This window comes from Gossypium arboreum, chromosome 5 (genome assembly GCF_025698485.1).
Source record: "Gossypium arboreum isolate Shixiya-1 chromosome 5, ASM2569848v2, whole genome shotgun sequence".
Classification (NCBI taxonomy): Eukaryota; Viridiplantae; Streptophyta; class Magnoliopsida; order Malvales; family Malvaceae; genus Gossypium; species Gossypium arboreum.
In genome coordinates this window covers 11,786,392-11,812,778 of record NC_069074.1, presented here as the reverse complement: position 1 = coordinate 11,812,778, position 26,387 = coordinate 11,786,392, and the positions used below count along the sequence as shown (strand labels likewise).

Below are 26,387 nucleotides of genomic sequence, written 5' to 3'. Positions count from 1 at the left end.
GAAAAATACACGAGAAATAGAGGTTTCTTATGCCATCTTTCTTCTCGCTTTAGTCATTTCAACTTGTTTGTGATGGTTTGATTGGTCGTAGTAATTTGATTTGATGACAATTTTATGGAGTCAAGTAATTGCTTAAATCATTTTCAATTGCCATGCATACATACGTACAACCTTTTGTTCCTTCCTAGTGGAATTTTAAGTATTATTAGTCTCTTTATCCTCCACCGATTGAACTACCGTACTGTAATTTGATTACAGTTGATAAGTATATATACGCATGTATGCATAATAGTTGTGTCATTTGAAAGCAATTTTTGAACCCCCAGCAAAAGGAACAGAGTAATACATCATCTTATATTTCCATTTCAATTTGAACATTGTTCATGGTTGCAACAGAGCTCTGTACCATGCCACTGTATGGTAGGCCGTCAGAGTTATAAGTTCAGTTCTAAACGTAAGACGCAAATGTCCATGCTGCAGGACAGTAGGAACACATTATTATTATTACTATTATTATCATCATTATCATTATTATTAGGAAGTATGCATGCAAATGGTGTGAAGTTAGGCATGATTGGGCGAGAAGGATGAAGTGTGGTTAGAAGACCAAACGAAAACTCTCCAGAAAGCTGGGCGGTGCTTGCGCTTGGGATTGTTGTTAGCAGCCATCAGCTCCGATTCCGATCTTCGCAGCATTTCCCACATCACCTGCACATCTTCGTATCCACATGTTTGTACATCATCGTGAAGCTTCAACAACCCGGCTCCTGCATTAAAAAAAAAAAAAAAAAAAAAGAGTTATTCTGGTTGAGTCATATTGAAAATAAAATAATGTTTTCGTCCAATCTCAGCCGAGCTTCCGGAAAAAGATAAAATGCGTAATTACTTTACCAAATATCTTCAATCAACTTTCTTTTTTATTTATAGATCAATCATCTTTCCTTGATTATTGTAATTTAACTAAATTATCTTTAACCTAATCTTTCTCATTAAGTAACTTCAAAACCAAGATATTGATATTGATATTTGGTAAATTACTAAGTGGGGGCTCACGGGCCCCTTAGTTAACCATTCTATTTCTTAGTAAAAAAAAGCCCCTTTTTTTTTTTTTTTATTCTTGATCGTCAAATTTTGAATTCCTCTTTAATATTTTAAATGAAAATAAATAAATAAAAGTACTTATTATTCAACCAAATGTTTAACTACATAAATAATTAATATTTAAATAACTTTATATGTTGTTAATCAACACATGATATCACTTATTTAAAAATTATATGTATATATCTTTCCTTGTTAATAAGTAAATTCTATACATCCACAAAGAGTCAAATGTAAGTCCATTTGAAAAAGTAATACTTCAATTTTATCTTCTCTAAATAAGAAAACATATTGAATAATTATGTGCATCTAATTAAATTAGTACATATATAATTATTGTTGACACAAGTATCTTATACTTACTAACAGCCTTCCATATTGCATTATCTTTAGAAATTGAAAAAGAAAATCAAAGAATCATTATGGAATAAATTAACATGGTTTTCTTTTCCCTTGTTTCAATTTTAAAATTTCGCTGTTTCTTTTCCTCCAAATGAATTGAAACTAAAAATACAATCAAGGAATAATCCATTTCAAGATGAGTTTGTTTTCATTCGAAAATACTTTAACAAAAATATTCAATTTCAAACTTAAGCATTTTTGTCGGTGCAAGATGTGTTCTATATTACTATAATTATAGATTTTAGGAGAAATATATCTTCTTCTTTTTTTAAGAGGATATGATTAGATTTATATTTTCTACCAATATTTCGAATAGACTCAAGCTTAAGCATAGATTAGATTTGATTCAATAGGTCATATAATATTTTTCCCTCTCTTCTCTTTGTCCTGAATAGTTGAACTCTTTTCGGAACTCAAAAAGAAACAATAATACACATCAAAACAATTTTAAGAAATTTGAAAAAAATAAAATAAAAGAGTTCATTAAAACCTTTTGTTGGCTAGTGAATAATTTCTTTTATTTTGAAAATTCAGTAATACAAGAAGGAAGAAGAAGAAAAGAGAGAACTCCAAAGAAAGAATAAAAGCCTCTGGGAAACAAAGAACATTAACTGAGAAAGAGAATGGGGTGAAAGAAAGGAAAGGGAAAGAAACGCACCATTTTTGCGAGCCTTAACGCGAGAAGAAACTACAAACCAGAGTCTTCGAACAGGGAAGATCATCTTATGCCACCAATCCATAGAGTTTTCCTAATTTGTTTCGCTTTAATTTTGTTCGATGTTTTCTCCTCCTCCCTCAAATATTCTTCTTTGATTCCGGCCACAGCCAGACCTGTCCAAATCTCCACCCTCTCTCTCTCTCTCTCTCTCTCTCTCTCTGATCTAATACTAACGGAAATGAGCAAACAATAAGAAACAAATTAAGAGAACGGAACTAGAAACAGAGGCTTTGCTTTGCACAGATGAGGACGAAGAAAGGTAGCTTGGCTTTGCGCAGATAATTAATTATCTTAGGTAGTAGAAGCAGTAGTAGTAGGCTGCAACTCCCTCCACCATAACCATAACCATAACCATAATTAATTAATTATTACAAAATTAATAAAAATAGCAGTTTATAATGTTTGGGTTTGCTTTTCTGTTTTCGCCAATATATAAGTGACTATGGCCACCGACACGTGACTAATATATCACCTTAAGCGAGATAATTATTTATTTACATATTCGTAAATTTAGTCCTTAATATTTACATATTTTGTTAATTTGATCATTTTAATAAAAATGCTAACTAAAACCTTACAAATATTAATATGACTACTCGCATAATAATTTATGTGTATTTAAATGCTTGACATGACATTATTTTATTTTATATGTCACATTAATAAATAATTTAAAAGTTATGAAAATATTCACAAAAATAAAATTAATTCAAAATTCAAAGAAATATAAAAAGTTAATAAAATTAAAAAAATATTATGAAGTACACATAGATTACCATGTTTAAAGATTTAATATTTTAGTTTGTATTTTCATTAAGAAAACAACAATTCAATTCTTTTAAGGTTAATGCCAAATTTGATATTTTTTCAAGTTGATGGTGAAATTTATCTAAAAAAGGATCATATTGACAAAATTATAAATATTAAGAGCTTAATTTATCATTATGCCTTATTTATTGTTTTCATTTATATTTCATAAAAGAAAAGGGTAAACTACACCATTAACTATGGGTAAGTTTTTGTTTTGGTAAACTAAAAAGTTATAATTTGGTCATTGAATTATTCAAAATTTTTTATTTAAATTACTAAGTTATTAAAGTCGATGAAGATAGCTTTCTCTATCCCCAATATATGCACCAATCAAAAGTTCTCTTTCTTTTTCTCTTCTACAGTTCATTTTTTTTTTCATAAAACAATTTTAGAAGTCATGAATTTGCAAATCAAAATTCAAACTGTTTTTTCTCCGATCTCCAACATTGAGCATCAAATCGACTTGGATCTAAGATATGCTCTTCTACTATTTTATGGGTGTTATCCACCGTATCGGTCGTCAAATCATCACTTGAAGCTTATTGGAAATTTTTTAAAAAAAAAATTAACAGCCTAATAACTTAAATAAAAACATTTGAATAGTTTTGTGACTTAAATAAAATTTCTACATAATTCAAGTGACCAAATTATAACTTATTTTAATCAAGTGACTAAAATAAAATTTTAACCATAATTTAATAACTAATGATCTAATTTACCCAAGACAAAACCAACTCTAATTTGGTCGTTATAATAGTAAGAAGAATGGAAACAACAACTTGATATAGAAGTTGTCAAATAAATATATTTGTGTGATATATAAATTAGGATTAATCAATAAAATATTAGCTAGTGTTGTGGTAATACATATTATATTTTTAATGATAGAGTTTAGGATTATTAGAAGTGACAACTATAAAATCTAAAATTAATATTTATATATGATAAAAACCAAAATGATAAATAAAAATAAATGATATTTAAAATTTTTAATATTCATAGACTTGTATAGAGAGATGATTAAACTTCTTATTAAATACTAATTCGGTACAAATTTAAATTGTGTTACCTCATTTCTTACCCTTAATATTGTATAAAAAATTAACAGTATTTAATAAATAATCAACAAATAACACATAACTGTTTTTTAAAAACTAATTTGATCTAAATTTAAATAAAAATTTATTTTGTAAGTAGTCGGATATCTACCATCAATTGTAATGATTAATCCTCTCATCATGAATATTCTCTAAATAAATACATGTTTCATTATAAAATTTACTCTGTTCTCATGAAAAATTATATCTTTTTCATTTATTTTCAAAATATAATTAATTTTTAAAATATGTCTTACCCACATATTATTTTCACAATCCCGATTACAAAATGTATAATAATAATAATAATAATAATAATAATAGTGATTTTAAATTTAAAATCATCACTATTAAAGAAATGAGGTGCTTTATTCAATGATCAAATTTAGGATCCGTTTAATCACTCTGTGTTAAGAATCATTTAATTATTATATATTAATTTTATTAAATTAAAATTAGGGATGTGGATAAAACGGGACGAGAGTAGATATTGCCAAATTTATTATTGCCTCACAATTGTTACGCTTTAGTTTATCGTTTGTCCCATTTCATTATGGATATAAAATCTTGAAAACACTATCATATCTATGCATGTTAGTTGCATTCATTCCTGTCTTCGCTTGCTTTGCTTCAATTTAATACCTATCTTTAATATTTAAAAATAAATTGTAAATTTGAAACATCATAAACTTATAATTTTTTGATAATATCATAAACTTACAAATTAATTACTTGAATTTAATAGTTTGTGATAAATAAAATAATTTAATAATTTATTTATTACTTAAACTTGTTAAATTCATGAACTTTATAATTAATAATGTGATAAGATGTAAAATAAAATATTCATAAAAGTAATACTAGACTCACATATTATACTATCTTTTAATTTTGTTAATTTGATTTTCACTTTTTCTTCTTTTTTAACACAATTTTCACTATCTTTATTTTGATGGAAATTCATTATATAAATCTTATGGTAAGCTATTATCTTTCTATAATAACCTATTATTATAGGTATCTAATAATTATTTTTCTGTAAAATTGGACCAAAAATAAAATTATTATATAGAAAGTTGGCTATATTTGTAAATGATAAATCTCAAACTTAAATATCGAAAAAATCAAGATTTTGGACAAATGTTTTAGTTGATAAAATTAAGGCTCCATTCTGTTTGAGGAAATAAATTTTATTTTTAAATTTAGAAATAAAAAATAAGTTTATTAAAGCAAAATAAATTTTAAAATTTGTATGTGACAGAAATACGTAATTTGAGTTTGTTATTTTAATATTATATTGGTGAGAATAATGCTAGTGTCGGCAAGCGGTTCGCCACGTAGATAATAAGAAACCGGATATGGCCATTGAACGTGTCTGACCTGATTTTTGACGAAGGTTTTTTTACTTTTTACCCAATTAGTAAATTCATGATTGGAGACTTTGCCCATTTCACTAGGGTCTGGTAAATAATTGAATCAAACTATTATTAATTGAAATAAACGTTAATTAAATTAATTTTTTTTAAATATATTAACTAAATTGAAATATTATCACTTAATTTACTCAGTTAATCAAAATTTAAGCTCACCACGCGCCCTACATTCCCTTGTTAACCAAAAAAAAAAAAGGATAGAACAGAAACGTAAATAGAAAATAGGGGGGGAATTTTTTTAGGAAAAAAGAAAGAAAACATCATCAAAGCATGGAAAAACCCAAACAATAAAAAGCAAGTTGCTTGAAAGCGGTATGGAATGAATTCCAAGAAAAGTAACAACCCACATCCTGCAATTTTAAAACCAAACTTAAATTACCCAGAAAATAAAAAAGGAGAAAAACCATAAAAGGAAATAGTGAGTCAAAAAGAAAAGGTTGAAAGAAAACAATGTAACGTTTATGGGGAAGAAATGAAAGAGAGAATGTGATCATTTAGGATCTGATGGAATTGACAGAAGAAGCAAACTGTTAGAGAAAGGGTATAAGAAAGAGACGAAGGAAAGAAATGAAGGTTAGAGAATGGATAGAAGGAAAAAATAAAAAGAGAAAGAGAAAAGGGGGGATTGGAAACTATATCGGTAATAAAAAGAGCAAGGGAAATTGGTTAATTGGGAATTATTTCAGTTAATTTAAGTAATTTAATTAATTATTTGATTTTGAACTTTAAAAAACCTTTAACTAATCTCTAATTCAACTAAATTCGACCATCGACTGATTAATCAAATTAAATCAATTCGATCAATTAATTAAATTTTAACTAAACTATAAACACCTCTACATTTCACTATAACACCTAGGCTTTTTTCTTCCTTTCATCTCTATTTACGATTTTTTTGAATAATTATTGTCATCTTGGCAAGTTGATTGAGATTATTCTGTTTTTTATTGACCTTAACGAATTAGATTTCTATTTTATATTTATTCTTGAGCTATATTAGAAAATATTCTTCATAGTTGAAGTTCAAGATACCATTAGCATGAAAAACAATTTAATTATGATGTATTTATTCGTTGAAAATAAATAAATAATTTTTATTCTTGTTTTTACTATTTCTGTTATGCAAAATTTAATTAAATTTAAAAAAAATATCTCTTTTTAACTTATAATTCAAAGATAAGTTAATCATTTATCTATATAATATATTAAGTATTTGATTGAGTATGTATCACAAGTGAATCGAATATTAATTCAATTAGTTAATAACAAAAAACATATTTATTTTACAAAATAAATTGCATTATTTTAAAAGTGCTTTTATCATATTACTTTTTATAGTTTTCAACATTTAATATTTACCGTGCAATCTAAATTTTATTTTATTTATATAATTTTTATAAATATATTTATTATATAATTATATTTTTCACACACATATATCATAATCTAATACTAATAAAACTTTAAATAAGTAAAATACATTTGAACACTCAGTAAAATAAATCTAAAATTAACCTACACATTATGTTGATATTTATGGACTTAATTTATTTCCTCCAAAGCTAATTTAACATCAAGAGTATTAGAGCTGCACATAAATTCAAATCTTTCATTGTCTAAATCAAAACACTTGATGGTAGGTAAGCACCAAGTTGAATATTTTTGAGTTTTTTGTGTGGGGGCGGGGAGGGGGGTTATTTTTTATTAGTATTTTTTTTGTGGGGCAAATATACTAGTCGTTCAATTATAAAATTCAATTTTATAGTCATTAATATTTGCATAATTTTCATTTAATTCCTAATAAATGATTGATGATGCATCATATATGATATCATATGAGTGAACATGCACACATCATAAAAATGATTTTTTAATTACATTCTCCAATTTTCTTTTTGCCTCTTTCTATTTTTACGAATAATAAATAAATATAAATAAACTAAAAAAAAGGTTGGAACTAAAATTCCTTAATGTTTCCAACTTTTAGGTTAAAATATCATCAACTGTCCATTGTTAATTTACTATAACCTTTAATTCATTATAATTCTTTTAATATATTGTAAAATTAGGAAAGGAGGAGGTAATTATTAGTATTTGAACCTTAAATTGCTAATATATAACTTCAATGGATAGCTCTGAAGTTGTTGAAGTGTGCAATAATCTGGCAAATGACGTGTTAGGATTTGGTATAGTAGCTCGGAATTGTTTCGAAGCAAGACAGTATTTTATTTCTTTGTCTTTCTAATGGAAGTATAGGATAGCATATAGAGCAGCTTATAGCTTTGCTCGGGTGGCTCTGTTACTTGCTGACTACTTTGCGTCGAACAAGGTTTTTAATTGTATTTTAAACATTCTTATTTCGGATAATCTTTTGATGGGTTCTACTGGAGCCAATGGATCATATAGGTGTGGGGTTTGGGGGTGAGTCTATTGGTTCAGATTCAATTTTGAATTTTTACCCTGTGTTTGTTTTTGATGTTTTAATCTAATATGAATTTTTCTTTAAAAAAAAAATCAATATCGAATTTGACATAATAAACATAAATCCACATCATATTGCCTTAATAAATGATAAAGACACACCAATTAATTGTTCCAATAATTTGGCTTGTAAATTAAATGCAATATTGAAAAGTAGAACTTCGTTTTCACTTAAGGAAGGCAATATAGTATAAATCAATGTGCGGGTTTCGTCAACTTCAACTAAAATTGAAAAAAAAAAAAACAAAAAAAAAAATGGTGGGTCACTTTTAAACACTTCATAAAGTATGGAAGGCTCTTCTTCATACCTAATGCAACCCTAACCAATTTGCAAACCCATATTTCATTGTCGTCTTTGTGCCTAATCACATCTCACCCCTTTTGGGGGGTTTTGCTTAGTGATCTCAACACTTTTTCTTCCATATACATATATACACGTATAATATTAAAAAAAAAAAAAAAAGGAATGAAGAGTAGGTTATTGTTATGGAGTGCTTTTAGAATAAAGTAACCTTTTAAAGATAGTTAATATATGATTTATTTATTCTATAAAAAAATATAATTTATAATAGTAATAAAATGTTGAGCTGAATTGACAAGTTGAATAATAGCAATTCATTAAAATAATAAGAGTATACTAAATTATATGCTATAATATTATAAAATTCAAGACATTAGTTTTCCTGTTTGTAATGATTATAAGGTGATTTCATTTGGAGGTTCATGTTTTCAATCTTGATATGATTAATTTGTACTTAAAAAATATTGAATGTACAATTGCAATCACTCACCATTGAAGACAAGCATATCTTTCGAAGTTTTTCTTTTCTTTTTTTTTTAAATACAATGTTATCATTTATTTTTAAAGAAATAGTAGGAAAATTTGTAAATGTGGAAATTTAAATACTGAATTATATTTTATGTTATATATATATTGCATTTTCCTTTCAATTAGAAGTAGGGAAAGGATTGTCAAAATTTGAGCTAAATTTTTTGTCAGTAATAAAATTTTTAGGTAAACTATAAAAATAGTTATTTTTATCTGTTTCAGATTATATTTTGATTACTTATGTTATCTTTTTGTTACAAAGTGGTCACTTTATCGTTAAACTCTATTACCTTCCTAACGACAGTCCAAATGGATTTTAAATATCCAATTGGGACGAGAATAGATTTCTAATTAAATAAATTTAATTAATTAATTTTTTTAAAAATTAATTACACTTTGAATTGGAAAAGAAAAATCAGTCATCTCCTTTTTCTTTTAGATTTTCTTTTCCATTTTGACTGAAAAAATTATTTTTTTCCCAGTTGGACATCCAAGTTGGCATTTAAAATCTATTTGGACTACCACGTAGGAATGCCGTTAGAGAGGCAACGGAGCTTAACGGCAAAGCGACTACTTCGTAACAAAACGATAACGTAAATGACTAAAACGTAACATTTCAAACATAAATAACTAAAATATAATTTGAAACAAACAAAAGTAATTATTTTTATAATTCACACTAAAATTTAATTTAAAAAGAATGAAGTGATAGATAAATTGAAAGGTAGAATAAAACTACCATACACTTAATAAAAATTAAAAATACTATCAACATTAGGTCGAATAGTAAACTTGATGACCATATAGAAGACGTAAATATATTTCATAATTCCATAAACAAATTGGAAGATTAGAAAAAACTTGATCCAATGAAAGTCAAAGCTGAAAGGCCAACATGAATGGAAGGATATGACAAAGAGTAGCACTCATCAAAATGCACATCAAGTTTTGCAAATAGAGTCAAATCGTAAATTACCAATGTTGCTTTCTATTGGAAGTATTCTTGGATTTAATAATGTCACCTAAAACTTAAAAACAATGAGTGAAAGCAGTCTGACCACAAAAAAAATAATATTATCCCCAATATATTATAAATAAATAAATAATGTAGCAATTTTTAAAATTCCATTTACGAAAATAAATAACTTAAAAAGAAGGGTAGATTCCATTCATTGAAAAATGAAAAGTTAGTAATAGCATCAAGATATGGCTCCTTTGCTTTGCGTATTAGAGAAGGTATAAAAATGAACAACCAATCATATTGTAAATTGAAAGAGATAAAACCGAATCTAACATGCCAAGCAAGCATCAAACATTTGCCCACCATAAAGTAGTCTAAAATAATTGGAACTCAAAGCTTTAACATATGAGTTGTAAGGTATAAAAGATGGGAGTTATCTGATAAACAAAGAAATAAAGAATCCTTTTTCTTTTGTGTGTGTGTGTGTGTGTTAAAAAATTATTTTGACGAATGAAGACAATATAAGAACCAAGATTAGCGCCTTTACTTTCTTCTATTAAGCAGTGTCAAGTCAACTAAGTTTTACTTCTCTTTTCAACTCAAAAGAATTTCCCCATAAACCATCACTAGAAGCTGTAGGAATATTGTCCCAGTTGACGAGAAAAGTTCGACAATTTTTGCTTCTTCTTGATTATTATTGGGTAGCCCAAAGGCTTTAAAGTGAAATAGGAATGTTTTAGGGGTGTTCAAGAAACAAAGCATCGGATTCCCGATTTAATTGTTCTTAGCCCTGACATTACTTGATGGAAAATGAATGTCACTCCATTGTCAATATCGTACTAATTAAGCTATTTTGCCTTTGAAGAATGGTTTAGATGACATAAACATCTTAATCATAGTCATAATTAAGGAATGAAAGCTAACTTAAATGTTATTGTTAAAGTTTAAATAAGTTTTTATTCCAAGGAAATCACATCCTCAAACATAGAAAAATTATCGATATTAATATACGTGGGTGAAATTTTTATATAATTAATTTATAAAAATTTAATATAGAAATTAAATATAGCTTCAGTTGAAATACTAAAACTTTAAAAATTATATATATATATATCATGAGTTCAAATCTTATAATTTTCATATTGTGAATTTATTGAAATATAAAAATATAAATACTCTCAAAATAATATGAAATTACATAAATTATCATTATTACATCTTATTTATTTGAATAAAATAAGTAAAAAAATTGTGGTTTAAATCTATAACTTTTGGGTAAACTACAAAAATAACTAGTTTAGTTAAGTTTATATTTTGATCTATGAACTTTGATTTGTTACATTTGACAAATAACGTTATCATCTTATAACATTTTAATCACTATGTTATTATATGTTATAAGAGGTGTAACGGAAATTGCATATAATTATGCCATGTGTGATTCAATTCCCATTACACCTCTAACAACAGATAATGACACAATGACTGAAATGTTAATTTTATTTTTGACAAAACTAAAATAGCTATTTTGAGATTAGATAGTCTAGGGACAAAAATTTTAAATAAAATCTTTCTACTGTCCTGTCTTTAGAATAATAAGATTAGAAATGACAATAGTACGAGAGATCTTTTTCTGCTTGCCCCAACCCTAACTTGACCTCTACTTTTATACCTCTCACTTTGTCCCGACCCAAATCTACTCCATTCCATCTCTAATCCTATTATTTTGAAGAGGAGAAAAAAGAAAACCAAAATCCATAATTAAATTTAACAATATTTTTCATATATAACGGTTGATTTAAAAAAAAAATAATCGAATTAGATAAATATAAATAGTATAAAAAAGTGAAATACACATCAACCACCAGAAGAGAAAAGAGAGTAATCCACAAATTAAAAATATTAATAATATTGAGAACACATGGTATCGAATCAGAGTTAGTCATCAATGTTCTTCATGTACTCCTTTGAAAGTTTAGTGTCCATTATTAGCTGTTGCTCCCGCAGGAGAGAATACCCTGATTCAAGTAAAGCCTCCACCGTTTGCTGTTCAATGAAATATCCCCACTCCCAGTCAAATAACACACAAAAAAAACTACATTCACTTCTCTTGCGAGCTTCAACTTACTAAAAACCATCTTTCAGAAAGACAAAAAAGGGGGGGGGGGGTCATATCAAGATGTTTTTATAAACTAACAATCAAAAAGCCAGTGGCGGGGCAAAGACTGGAAAGGGAATTCCACCATGTTTTGATTTGTTCATCACCTGATAGAAGATGTAATATTTTTGAAGTTCTATTGGCTTCTGTATGTTGTTTTCGGTAGTTATTCTATGAAAAATGATCACGCACTAGTCATTAACCAATTTTCCTTGAAAACTTAACTAACAGCATATGAATTTGCGCCTCTAAAAGAAAGTTTATGATCATCATACTACCTGCGGGGGAGTATATACGGGGAGTTCTTCATTCTTCTTCCGTCTGAGAAGTTTGTTTCCAAGATTTTCAATTCCTCCAATATCTTCAATCCACTGTAATATAGAAGGAGTAAGATGATGAAAATACATTATATTTACTTGTTTTCTTTGAACCGACGAAAAAAAATAAGTGTCCAAATGACGGTATAAAACAGGTATGGACATTTTAGATACCTTCCTAACATGGTGAAACTAATAATCACTAACTAGCAAGGTAAAAGCAACAATATTGCACCATGTTAGGTATGACGATCACTTAAGAAAGAAAATCCACACCTAACTTGAGAACACCTAAATGAAGAGTTAACATACCTTTGAAATCGACCGGTCGTATGTTCGAGATCTAAGAGCTCCATAAAAATCTAAGGCTGTCCAAAACCAAAGAGGAAAAACAAATCAATATGCACTCCATGATATAGTCATTGTTTTTCCCTCTACATATTTGCTATAGAAGTGACAGAGAAAATCTAATCATGGAGATCATGCAGGATCTGAATATACCTTGATTGGGAAATGTTTCCACAATACTTACGACCTCGTCCTTAGATATGCCATCTTTCTCATACATTCTGTGAACAATGTTCACAATATCTTCCTTAGTAGGCTGCCTGTATCACAAATGATGTGTTAGATAATAATGGAATAGCTTGATTTCTTTCTTTGAACCACCACAAGACCATTTTATTGTATTGTATCAACAAAGCACCACAAGGGAAGTAAAAAAGTGCGGAGCTTTAGTATCATGTACCAGTAGAACTTTTCCATCCTTCCATCACGGATCAAGGGAGCATAAATGGTTGAAAAATCATTCCCCGTGACAATGATAGGGACTCTATTTGTTATATCTGATTCTCGCCAATCTTGTCCGATGCTAACTCTGGTTGGATTATCTGACAAATTCATTAAGGTACCAACAACAATCTGATTGTTGACCGTCATTTGAGTATTACCTAGATAAGATGTGAAAAATATATAAAGTTCAAGATAAAGAATCAGTACATAAGTAACTTTTTAAAACTTATTAAACAAGAGGAAATTTATGAAACTTAAAGCATAATTGGTACAGTTCAAGGTTTTCTGTTCCAGTAAAACATAAGCTCACCAAATCTACCAAGACCAGCATCAATGTCATTGATCATCAGACAACTCATCTTGCCCTGCATTAGTTCAGAAAATTCAAACAAACATGCAATTAAGAACAATTGCAGAAAGTCATTAACAATGATGTGGAACATACATCAGCATACTGAGTATCTGTAAATATTTATACTGAAAGCTCCGGATATTATTATGGTCATAATTGTTCTATTTTCATGCTAATATGTTTGCCATAGTTCTGACTTTCTAAGGCAAGGGAACGACTTTAGCCTTTCCATTACAATCTCTGTCAGGCACTGATGAACTTAAAATCGGAGATGGAAATAGAAACTCTGACGAAAAAGCTTCACCGCTTTCTTGATCGAAAGGTCGTACAGAGTTGAATGTGCTCGTGCTATTTTGGAACATTAGGGCATTTATTTTGTCCAGCTCTCCTCTAGGCGGAAATAGAATTCAACATCTCAACTGATCATTTTCATCTTATTTGGTAGATTATTCACAGGATTTTGAGGAGTTCAAGCATTTGCGAAGGCTTTGAGTCAAAGTGGCAAAAATGCTCTCACTATCTCTTCTTGTACTCGGATTTTTCTCAACTCTCTTCTGCTCTTTTACACCATTATCATGGTTGAATATTTCATCTTATCATTGTAAGAGGACCGCAATATACTTGAAATAGATGTTGGAGAAGGAGGAATAATCCGTTTGTTGACACATTGAATATCAGTATATCCCTATGCAAAGGCTAATATGACATGCAGATTTTACCATTGGTATTAAAGAGCATTATTAAACTTCATAAACCTAGACATACATATACGAAGAATGAGGGTGGTAAAGCTTCTAACTTGGTTCTGGACCACTTGGGAAGCTGTTCTATAGCGTTCGCGTATCAATTTTCCTGGTTCTCCTGTCAAGGGAACAACAATGTGAATAAATCATGTCTTTTCACATAAAAAGGTAATAATAACTGAATGGATCGAATCTCCTTATATTCTTGCAAACAAATGGCAAGGAAGGAAAAACGGTGGATACCAATCTTACCAGCCCTATCAGATTCTAGTTCCCCGGCAGACATAATTACAGGTTCAATCCCCATAGCCTGAAAAATGAGTTCAGTTTGGAATGTTTTTCCTTGACCTTTTCCTCCCCAGACACCTTCAAGTCAAAATCCAATATTTCAGAAATAAAATAAATGAGAATTCAAGCTATATACTACATTGGTTTTGCGAGAAATGCCAGAAAAAGAATCTGCAGTCCATAAGATATTTAATGCAGTGAAATGTTGTTTCCAGCATAGCTGTTGAAACCATCATAAAGGATTCAAGATTGTTGTGAGCAGTCCTAAGACCCAAACCGTTAAGGACAAATATAACAATGAGAAGTATGGAATTTATACTTAACACTCCCATATATAAACCGATCTACCCACAAAAGTAAAAAACAAGTATGTCTAAGCTTTTAAACATCCCCTCATTCCTTCCCAATCAAAGTAGAAAAAAAAAAAAATTCACTTGACTATTTCAAATATATACCTAGAATCAAAGGAATTTTCACGTTGAGAAGATGAGCAAGGTAGTTCTTCACGATGTGGCATGCTGCAGCAAGTAAAACAGGAAAAAAATACAAGTCATCATTCAAGAAGACAAATGATAGGATTATTTCATAAGTTCCAAAATGATAGGATTATTTCAAGAAGACAAATAATAACTATATGACAGGCTCAGCATCAAGTTGGAAAATCAGAGAAGGTTGGCAAGTGGAAGATCACACATCAGAGATGATAATATCGTGGAATGGTAAAGGGTGATGGATAATAGTATCGACAGTAATATATCGGATTTCTCCTCATTATTAAAGCATTTAATAGAAACAAAATAATCTTAAACTCCATGGATATTCCAAAAAACAGAAAATTGACGGAATGCTCCAGTCACTAATTTCTGCCAGATTTCCTAATTTTCCTGTATCATTCATAGCAGTCTTCTCATCTTTGTGCAGTTCCGTAAAACTTACCAACTTTATCCTGACAATGAGAAAAGCAAACATAATGCAGTGTTAGCTTCTGACAAATAATAAACACATAAGAAGAAGAAAGGAAATACAATAACAACTTGCTGTCTCTATAGATAACAGCAGAAAAAAAGATAGTGTATATATGTTAACTGCAATTGAATTTAAAGCAAAATTAAGAACTAGACAATGAAAATCTAAGTTCAAACAAGATAGTAAAGTTGAACTGAAAATTATTATTTTATTATTATATGCTAATCACAGCAGAGGTGAATATTTGATAAAGATAAACAAGACCCTGTAAAGCTAATCACATTCTAGTTCAAACCTATCATCAGCCTGAATCATAAAAGCCACCTTTTAACTCAACTTTTCCAAAAGAACTGCAAAAGGAAATTGTTAGCCTGGAAATTTTACCAAGAATACGGGAGCAATGTAATAATCCCCTTGTAGATACTCAAAGGACCTCGTCGCCTTCTGCCTGTAATCAAACACAATATCCGCTACAGATAAAAAAAGAAAAGAAAAGAAAAGATATTCAATTTCATTTCTTTAAACGGTTTGTCTTAAGTTAAATATAAGAAGGAAGAGCGAAGGGAAGAAAATTACAGTCTTTGCCAAGAAAATTCCCAGTGAAAAGATCATCAATCACACCAGCCCTAGCACCAACAGCTATGTTCATGTTATCAGCCTCTTTGCCAAGCCTGTATAGATAATCTCTCCCTTCTGAATCTTTGGCTTCCCAGGAAGATTGCTCTGATAGTCTCTTGGATTTCTTGGGATTATCAGTATTGCTGTTATCATCGTTGTTTTTGAGTTGATTGGGAGTGGATTTTGAAGAACAAGAAATTGAAAAGGAGGGAACTGGCAAGAGTATCTTTGGAAAGAATGATGGGAGAGTGGAAGGGAAAGAATAAGGCAGTCTGAAGAGAGCCATTTGGAGCTTGGGTACTATAAACCGTTGTTTTGGGTTATGTGGTTCTTTTTATTAATGGATAGGTAGGAAAAGTTTTTGGAACATTTGGCGCCACAAACAGACAAGTTACAGTTATGTGACTCTCCTTCTCACCCACCTTTTCGAAACTCAAACGGCTAAAGTATAATTACTCAACTCAAATGACATTGTGTTATGAAAGGACCGGGTCTGGGACAACCTCAACCATTGTTAGCCAAAGCCGAATGTAACCTTTTCCGGCACGACGAAGGGGGGTTTGACCCTTGACTCCTCTCATGAGGGAAAGTTTCGTGAGTCGATAAAGATGCCTGTTTTCTCAATTACTCAAGCCTTAGTTTTTTTGTTTACGTTTTGCAGGTATCTGAGAGGAATAAAATTGTTTATGTCCAATTCAACACACCAATTTGTGTTTTTCCGCTTAGTAATTTTTTATCGATATTATTTCTTTAATGTATTTTTATTTGAATTTAATTTCTAATATACTATAAGCTATAACTCATCTCCTTTAATTTTATTGAATTATATACCAATGAAATATTTTCTTTTAAGAATAGTCAACAGTTTTAGTGAATTATTTCCATAGAATAGCTTATTTCCGCCTTATTACCCCTTTGCCGGTAATAGCCATTGTTTGGGGAAACCCAAGAGTAGATATTACAAGCGCGCGTGGATTCGGAGACATCATCCCAACGAACAACTCATGGGAAAGATTTTTATTCCTTCAAATTTCAAAAAATCATAATAGTTGGCAAATGGTACAAGCATAACAAAATTTGGACATCTCAAAAAGTGAAATTTTTGTTAGATTTTTGAAGTTCTTTTAAGTGGAGTTTTTGTTTTATTTATTCTTTCAGAAGAAGATTTCGGAAAAACTAAAAGGAAAATCAAATAGAGAAGGCAAAATATTATATGAGGTGAATTTCTGGAGTTAAAAGAAGTTTTTGGACAATAGTGGTCGGCGGTTGACAACCATGCTCATCACTCTTTCATCGGAAACCGGTTTTCATTTCTTAAAATTCAAGAAAATAAAATAGAATGAGTTGTAAAGGTGAAGGAGAGGAAAGACGAAACAAATTATGAAAAAAAATAATATAGGAGAGAAAAAATTAGGGTAAATTTCACCATTAGTTACTAAATTATGGATAAGTTTTCGTTTTGGTCACTTAATTAAAAGGTTAAAATTTGGTTACTAATTTATTCGAAAGTTTTCATTTAAGTCACTGTACTATTCAAAAAATTTTATTTAATTCACTGGGCTATTAAGTTTTTTTTTTAAAGTTTCGCTAGCGAGTTTCAAGCAGTGATTCAACAATCGATACGATGAATCAATACCCATTGATAAGTAGAAAAACATACCTTAGCTCAAAGTCGATATGACTGTTAGTGTTGGAGGCCGAAAATTTTTGTTTTTTGAATTTTGTTTGTAAATTTGTAACATCTAAAGTTGTTTCATGAAAATATTTTGAGTTGTAGAAGAGAAGGAGAAAGAAAGTTTTCGATTGATACAGACAATGTGAACAGAAAAAGTCATATAGCATCGATTTTAACAGCTTAGTGACTTAAATGAAAACTTTTGAATAGTTTAGTAACCAAATTGTAACATTTTTTTTAGTTAAGTAACTAAAATGAAAACTTATGTATAGTTTAATAATTAATGGTGAAGTTTACCCAAAATATTAATGTGATTAGTTAGAGTCGGATGAGACTTTTTATTTTCTCAATAAACAAGGAGGCATTGGAGAGAGTGATTGAGGGAGGTATGGGAGAAGAGTGAACATATTTAAGGATTTATAATGAGAGAGAAAAATCATTTTTAAATATTTTATACGTTTTTAAATACAATATGTCAAGGTATAAATTATGATATGAAATAAAAGAATATTTTAAAATGACAAAACATTATTTATTTGATATATTAAATCGGTGCTTTATACTTAAATATTATGAATACATAATTTATACTAAAGTTAATTATAATTTTTATAAAGTATTTTTAGATATTATTTTATTAATTTCATTTTATATTATGATTTTATTTTTTAAAATATTATTAACCTTGATTTGCAAATATTTTGCTATAATAAAATATATCCAAACACTCCCTTAATCAAATTTATAAAATTCAAATTATTACTATGTAGCTTTGACTTTGAAGATTTGAAGCACAAGCACTATTTTTCCCTTATAGTAGCACCGTTTTTCACTTATAGGTATATATAGTTATGTTTTTTAACACAATGGATCATACAAATGAGCTGCCTATAACTTGGTACTTTGAATGTCCTGGACAAGTTGATTTGATTCGTTTGATCGAGAGAATCTAATCTGATGTTCCTTCTGAAGGCTTATACGAAGCTGATGCGAGAAAACATTCTCATTATCTTGCTCCTCCAAGTAAGGTTAGTCTGCCCTACTACTTTCTTTTTGGAAAACAATTTCTGGAATTTCTCATATGTGTAGTACTTCTCTAATTTCTTCTATGGCCTTGATTTTAATGTGTTTTCTTTTATCTTTATTGATTCATCGAGATGATGATTTTGTAATTTTTTTTATTTTTTTATTGTCAAGAAACAATCGCCAAGCAAAAAAGGGAGCGGTCAAGGATGTGACCAAAGCGTCTGTGCCTGGAAGCAGAATACAGTCGGAAATCAATGACAAGCTAAACAAGTAATTCCGGAACATCTAATCTCCTAATGGAGCACTGTAGGGGGTGAATCAGAGAAATCACAACACATGTTACAGGCAAAACTTGAAATCCAAAATACCATTACCCGGAGGTAGTTTTTTTCCTTCTTTTTCTTTATTTTTCCCCTAATTTTTATTATTCTATTCGCATGCACGCTACTAGTTCGTGAATAAACCCAGATTTTAAGAAAAGACTGTTGAAACTCCGGAAATCGGAGAAGAGCCTTCGATGATACAGTGTTTCATATGATTTCGAAATCATCAAGCTGAGAAGGCAATGAAATCTCCATAATAAATAACACACACAAAAAAAGATAAAACAGAAATCATAATTGTTTGTAGAGATTTAAATAGGTAAAATATATAATAAAAAAATGGTGGGTAAAAGAGGAAGCCATGGGAGAGCAAAAAAAAAAAAAAAGGGAGAGTTGGGAGAAGGGAAAGAAGGGTTTTAGGTTTAGAAAGAAGAAAGTAAGAAGGAACTGAATTAAAATAAATAAAGTTTTTTATTTTTATTTTATCCTCTCATCGCGTCAAGTGGGAAATTTCCCGCTCATGTGTTAGATATTTTTGGGCTTCGGGGAAAATTCCTATTCTAGTCCTTCGCCATTTGACGTGTTTGTAATCAGGTTTTTTGTCTGCTTCAATTTAGTCTCTGTGCATGAAGTCTCAGTCCTATTTCAATTGATCCCTGAGTTATTTTAAGTTTTTATATTATTGAATATTGAGTGATAATTAATTTGCGAATATGTTCTAGGAATAAATTTTTAGTGTTATATATTAGACATATTGTTATGGGGCCACAAACGGTTGACTCTTTTTAATTGTACCCCCAAAGACCGACGTCGTTTTTCTTTAATAATAATGAATTCAAATTTTTTTTAAAAAAATATGTGCTTGAAATAAAATAAGATAAAATTTACTATTTTGAAACCTCAAATGGTCGGTTGGTTAACTCGTACTACATAGATGACCTGTTTATTATTTCATTAAAACAAGCGGGAAATCTACTACCTTCTTTTTTGCCGTTCAGATTGTTGGGGGAATAGATTTTTAGAATTTTGGATAATTGTCAGTTTAGGTTCTTCGTTGTCTGGTTATTTTTTAATTCGGTTCTTATATTGTTCAATTTAATCCCTACGTTTGTGATTTCAATTCAGATTCAATTTGAACCTCATGTTTTTAAATTTTTGATGGATTGCAAATGGTTGACCGATCCATGGTGTTACTGCAAGTGGTTGAAGCCGAGTTTCTTTTAAAAGTAAATATATATCTATATATATAAGATTTCTCGGAATCGTGGAGGGTCGTTTTCTTAATTCGTACCTTGCAAATGATTGGGGTATATTTTAAAAAAAATGTCAATTGAACCATTTTATTAAATTAATAAAAGTGATATTTATGTTTTTGTAAATTGAAAAATTCATCGAGTTGTGTCTCACAATTGACTAAGGCTTATTTTCCTTTAAAATTAATAATAAACAAAGAGTTTTTCGCCCCAAAAGTTTTGAGTTTATTCCTAAACTAACAATCAAAGTATTTTCAGATTATTTAAAAAAATTATTTCATGAATAAGTTATTTTTTTCCAAAATCATTTTCAAACATTTTAAGTCTCGTAAAAGGTATCTTGTAAATGGTTGAGGCGTATCTCTTTAAAATTTAAAAAAATGAAGTATGTGAATTTCTTTAAAATTAATTTAAGTAATTATAGTCAAATTAGATAAGAATAAGTTAGAATAATAATCAAAATTTTAGACACTACAAATGTGGTATTGTCCATTAGAACAGGGGTTGCAGGGTGCTAATTTTTATCCATATGTTCAATAAGTGTCTAATCACATTTAATCTAAAATGATTAGTGGTAATTCTATATAAAATATTTTCGTGTCTAGTATGTTTGGATTTTTTATTTTTATTTGGAACCATCACATTATTATTTATTCTTATTTTTTATTCATTTTCTTCGATTTCCATTTTTTGTTACGTATATTTGTATATATGAGTTAAAACTTATATTTCTATAATTCATATTCACTCATATATAGTATGTGTATAAATTAAAAAAATATTAAAGATTTTGTATACTGTTACATTAGGCTGCTGCTTTTGAAGTATCGATTGATTGTGTTTGTTTTCGCAGGTTTTCTTCTATCCTTCTTATGTTGTCTTGGTTCGTTTTTTAGTACTCCTTAGTCTTCACCTGGCACACTTACTCTTTCCTTACTCGTACAAAAAATTGTTTACCATGCCTCCTCATACCTCCTATAATAGAGCTACTAAGAAGAGGGCTAGGACGGATGATGCGTCATCTAGTGCGGTTTATCCATCGTCCGCATCTGATTGCTTCCGCAGTCATGACGATCTTAATAAATTCAAGACTTCCTTTGCTACTCGAAATGTCCATATTTCTCGCCCTATTGACCTTCCCTTTCTTCGCGATGAACTCGATTTTCGACACCTTCCCACCTTGAACGAATGGGGTTGGCTTTATTGCCTCCAACTTACTGGCACTTGTCATGACAACCTCGTCCGAGTCTTTTACTTTAACGCCGAATTCAAATACGGTGATGATGGTAAAACTGTTACTGCAATCACTTCGTATGTCATGGGTGAGAAAGTAACCATTACCCCTGCCATTTTGTCTCAATACCTTAGGATTCCTCTCGATGGTGATCCGACTTTTTTAGGTTCTTTCCCTTCGACCTTAATCCTTAAAGATGATCATGCTAGTGATTTAGAATTACATGATCGGATCCTTCATCTCATCCTCACTTGGACCATTAATCCTACAAACAAGCATGCGATCTTGCGCAAAACCGATTATTGGTTCATTCATTGTTTTCAAACTAAGCATCATCTTAACCTTCCGGTCCTCATGTTCCTTAACATGATTGAGGTTGTTCGTTGGCCCCTCTCTAGCAACAAAACCCTTAAGTATGGGACCTTTCTCTCTTTCATCTTTCGCCAACTTAAACTCAAGGTGTCTGTTGATCCGGGTCGAGCCATCAATAGCTTCATCGATGTTTCCTCTGTTCATAGTTGTGGCTACTGTAAGGAGGATGGTAAATGGGTTCATAAAGACAAACTACAGGCGGCAGCGGCACGACAATCACAAGGAGAAGTACAACCCGAGGAGGAGGTACTTGCCTTACCTCCACCACCGTCACCTCGCACTTCGGCCATCCTTGATGCCATTCATGGTCTTTCCCAGCATGTAGATGCTCGTTTCGATGCCTTAATGCCTCGGATTTTTTATTTGGAGGATCAAATGGCTCAAATAGTGTCACGTTTCCCTCCTCCGCCTTCATCAGACGATTAGTGGTTGTTTTAGATGTGGATTTTGTGGCTGACTTGTTGATTCTGTTTAGAATTGCTCTCTTTCCTTGTTTTGATTCACTTTTATGACCTTCGTTTATATTGGATATTATTCTTGTCGATATTAGGCTTTTGTCACATATTTTCGATTTGCATGGCTCTTTTTGTTGGATATTTTGATACCTTGTTGCCGCGTTATTTTTTGTTGGGCGGTTCTTGCATGATGTTTATTTTTGTCATATATCATTGAATGTTTACGGAATATCCGACTCTTGATTTCAAATGTTTATTCAATCGGTATTGTTGACTTTTTCATATTACTAATTTTTTTTATATACCAAAAAAGGAGAAACATTGCTTATAAGCTATGAAAAATTTCTAAAGTTTTAGTGAAGTAAAATAATTTTAAATTATTTTTCAAATGCTCCAAACGGTTAGTAACTTCCTTTTGCATGTATAAATGTAGGAATATAAATACAAGTTAAAAATACTTAAGATATTATTGAGACGCATCCTAGTATTGAAATCAAGAGAATTCACTTTAGATATTCATTTTTATAATTTTTTGTACATTGTCTTTTAGGTATTTATTGTAATATCTTTTATCATTCTAACTTTTATTGTTTAAATGAGCTAACATTTGTAAGCACATATCTTTGAGAGCTATTTATGATTTACATATTTTCTCATTAAAATTAAAACGAGTATACTTAAGTTTTTTGGGTAGAAAATTGTAACAGAATTGTAAAGAATAGTTGAGCCATAAAAATTTAGCCTTGTGAAATGATAGAGATTGGGAAGGTTGTACATTTTTCTTAAAAGCTATTAATTTAAATATAATAAATTGAGAAATATTTGGTTAAGGTATAAAAAGATAGTGGAGGCAAGTAATCGGGGTTGAATCACTAAACTAATTGCCTAAGCTTTTCTTTATTTAGATTCCTTAATTTAAGAAAAATTTGCTAAAAATTTAAAATACCAATTCAACTCCTCCTTTTATTTTTGGATAAATATAATTTATTTAAAGAGGATAATATTATAATATTATACTTATTACTTACCTATTCTTTAAAAATATTTAATCCATTATATATATAATCATTTATTTATTTCACTAAGTCAACCAAATTATTTAGTCCTTTATCACTTTTGTATTTCATTTTTATCAAATAGCTATTCCATTTTTACTTTATTTCATTACAATGCATCAAATATGTTGTGAGAGTTGCTATTTTTTTTTTGGGGTTCAATAATAAATGGGTTGCTATCATATCGACATAATTCATGTGGAATATGGATTGATTAGGTTTGGAAAAATCTACCTTATTTATTTTGTTTTATGGATGATTGGGTGAAAACTAAAATCTAGTTTATGTTAATGAGACATCAGCAAGAAAATTCAATTGGATGTAGGTCCAAGCCAGGGTTCATGCTAAGCTCTGAAATGACCCTAAATCCAGTAACCTTGACATTAATTTGACTCTAATTGTTCCTTCTCTATGTAGAATTTTCTTAGCCTTTTTGCTTTTATTTCAAATCAAGGAAAAATGAATCCAAGACGTGTGGATTCCACTTGTTGAAAGTAATCTGGTAACTTAAAAGAGTGCTCAATTTTGCAGAAATTTCTTTAAAATTACTTCCAGATTGCAGCAAAACAGAGCCAAACGACATTCAGAAAGTGACAAATTCTGTACCAAAGCATTTAACAGAAAACCCAAACTTCAGGACAAGTTCTCTTGGTTTCCATCTGACTGCTAAGAGTGACTTCCAATTATTGAAAAAAGAAACACAAAATCACTAACTGCTGTTTCTCATTCTTATGTTATCCTTGTCATATCTACATTCTATACTTTTGTCTTCTCAGTTGCCTTGACAGCCACCATGATCATGAGTCCACTCTGCTCCACACGCATAACAAAATTCGTACTTACACCTGCAACCACAAGCGTCAACAAGATTCGTAATTAGACGCATAACGAAACAGCACGAATTTCTCGAATTACTTTCTAAGCAAGCAAACAAGTATAATTCATAGACTTACCAGCAAGTCATATGTAGGCAACCTTCGGTTCTTTCAACTATGATATGGCAACGAGGACAACGATTCCATTTTTTCTCTTTGGCAAGGTTCCTTACCATCAGGTCTTCACTTCCTCTCTCATCTTCACTCAGCTTCTGATATTCCTCACAGCTGATCCCTGAATGCCATGAAACTTTACATCGAGCACAGAGCAACCTGTGGCAGTAGGGGCACTCTGTTTCTGCTATGACTTCTTGGTTATCATTCAGCAACAAAGCTGAACAATCTTTGAAAGGACAGTAAAGTTGCCCACCCGTCGCACAAAGTAGTTCGTCGCGTAGTAAATCCCCCCAAAGTTCGATCACCTCTTTAGGAAACCGAGGCTTACACGCTTCAAGCTCCAATGGGACTTTGCAGTTCTCCCTTGGGCACATGGTTATGGTTATGTTTTGCTCCAGCCTTGTCTTTACGTATGTGCTAATACAATCAGCACAAAATGAATGAGAGCAACCCGAGATTCTGAACATTTGATGCCTTTCTTTTCTATCATAACATATCTCACAGTAACTTAAGGAGGATGGACCGACTCTTTTTTTAGATTTCCCTGGCTTCTTGTGCTTAGGCATCGACGAACTTGTCACCTGCAACGTTGAGCTTGAGGTTGAGGACGAAGATGAGACGTTTTCTCTGACCGACAAGAGTATTGCTTCTTGAAATTGCAACTTTTCAGCTAACAGGGCATCTAAGTCTTCCAAATTACCTCCTTCGTTTCCATCAAGGACTGACCAATAAACCTCTTCTGCAAAATCGAAATCAGATGAAACTTTTGCCATGTTACAAGCACTTAATTACAACACCAATCTTTTTTCCCCTTTTAAGTTAACTAGCCATTGGTATATATATGGGCGTAGCTTTGAAGCTAACTTGCTAGGAACATGTCCGTTTCTGATTCTAACTTTCGCGTAACTTTCTAGGAAAATGTCCATTACGATCCACGCAATTTATCAACAAATAAATAAATATAAGTGGATATGAAGCTTTGACTTGTGCTTTTAAGTTTTACCTACATTATTTGCACTTATTTTATTTTTAAATATCCATCTTCAATAGATGTACTTAACATATATGAAGATATAGTATGAAAATCTGATACTCCAACTCCAAGTATATATATATATTTATCTTATATACGGTGTCCAAATTTATTGGGTAACTTCGTAAGGGAAATAGCAATGAAGCCAAGTCCTATTTGACATCTGGCAGCAAAGCAATGCATATTCCAACAGTTTTGACTTTTCTATGCAGTAAAAAGCAAACATCCTTTTGTAACTTGCCTGCGAAAATGTGGTTCTTGCTGCAGAATCTTAGTCAAATTTTTTATGTGATTGTTGTCACTAACCAACAAAAAGCTAAAACACTAGTAGAAGGATGGACCCATCCCAGAAGATGAACAAAGCTTTTGTCATTTTTGCAGATTTTGGTGTGCGTCATAAAAAGGGCAATTAAACATTATCTGCAATGATTCTATTGCTATAGTTCTTAGAACTCATCATCATTAGGGTGAACAAGTTCCTACCTTATTTTACCCTCAATATGGAGCGAAGGCTTTGTTGTCTCACAAGCCAACGTATTGGCACCAAGTGAAAATAGAGATTATACACTTTCTTGTAGAAAGTGATAGAGCACTGAATTAGAACCATAATTAGCTGGAAGGTGATTCGGCTTGCATGGGGTTACGATGGGCCAGGTGCACATATGTTCGATGTATCTGTTGCGAATGGACTATGGACCACAAATTTTTAGGCCATCACTACTATATTTATTAAGATGAAAACCTCAAATTTATTAATTGATATATGATTTCCATTATATTTGTTAACCCACAGTGCAGCAAGAGGAGCTCAATCCGAGTCACAAGTTCAACTTTAAGCGCGTGCACGCCTGGCCCTTCACTGATTTTCGTGTAGCACGTTGACCCTATGCCGGTGCAGGTCAA

General features: G+C 30.5%; 4 protein-coding genes across 7 annotated transcripts; 1 reads left to right on the top strand and 3 right to left on the bottom strand.

Annotated features, from left to right (window-relative positions):
* Positions 1–340: 340 nt before the first annotated feature.
* LOC108453549 (uncharacterized) lies at positions 341–2,652 on the bottom strand. The gene is made up of 2 exons (XM_017751706.2): positions 2,162–2,652; positions 341–767 (listed from the first exon to the last, which is right to left on the bottom strand). Exons 1-2 carry the CDS (start codon positions 2,241–2,243, stop codon positions 565–567), a joined length of 285 nt encoding a protein of 94 aa, XP_017607195.1. The 5' UTR covers positions 2,244–2,652; the 3' UTR covers positions 341–564.
* Positions 2,653–11,629: 8,977 nt separating this feature from the next.
* LOC108450286 (ribulose bisphosphate carboxylase/oxygenase activase, chloroplastic) lies at positions 11,630–16,413 on the bottom strand. The gene is made up of 12 exons (XM_017747841.2): positions 16,025–16,413; positions 15,833–15,918; positions 15,419–15,428; positions 14,938–15,000; positions 14,447–14,560; positions 14,251–14,312; positions 13,410–13,464; positions 13,056–13,257; positions 12,809–12,915; positions 12,620–12,675; positions 12,269–12,361; positions 11,630–11,878 (listed from the first exon to the last, which is right to left on the bottom strand). Exons 1-12 carry the CDS (start codon positions 16,350–16,352, stop codon positions 11,771–11,773), a joined length of 1,284 nt encoding a protein of 427 aa, XP_017603330.1. The 5' UTR covers positions 16,353–16,413; the 3' UTR covers positions 11,630–11,770.
* A 2,108-nt stretch (positions 16,414–18,521) lies between these two features.
* LOC108452232 (uncharacterized) lies at positions 18,522–22,654 on the top strand. 4 transcript variants are annotated; one of them, XM_017750001.2, is made up of 3 exons: positions 18,522–18,764; positions 18,939–19,147; positions 21,197–22,654. In XM_017750001.2, exon 3 carries the CDS (start codon positions 21,302–21,304, stop codon positions 22,373–22,375), a length of 1,074 nt encoding a protein of 357 aa, XP_017605490.1. In that variant the 5' UTR covers positions 18,522–18,764; positions 18,939–19,147; positions 21,197–21,301; the 3' UTR covers positions 22,376–22,654. The 4 variants fall into 4 exon arrangements, with proteins under 4 accessions (XP_017605490.1, XP_017605489.1, XP_052884736.1 ...); XM_017750000.2 differs by having other exon boundaries at positions 18,522–18,769; XM_053028777.1 differs by lacking the exon at positions 18,522–18,764 and adding an exon at positions 18,767–18,829.
* A 1,328-nt stretch (positions 22,655–23,982) lies between these two features.
* LOC108450927 (E3 ubiquitin-protein ligase RSL1-like) lies at positions 23,983–25,376 on the bottom strand. Its single transcript, XM_017748692.2, has 2 exons — positions 24,413–25,376; positions 23,983–24,304 (listed from the first exon to the last, which is right to left on the bottom strand). Exons 1-2 carry the CDS (start codon positions 25,222–25,224, stop codon positions 24,232–24,234), a joined length of 885 nt encoding a protein of 294 aa, XP_017604181.1. The 5' UTR covers positions 25,225–25,376; the 3' UTR covers positions 23,983–24,231.
* Between the last annotated feature and the right edge of the window lie 1,011 nt (positions 25,377–26,387).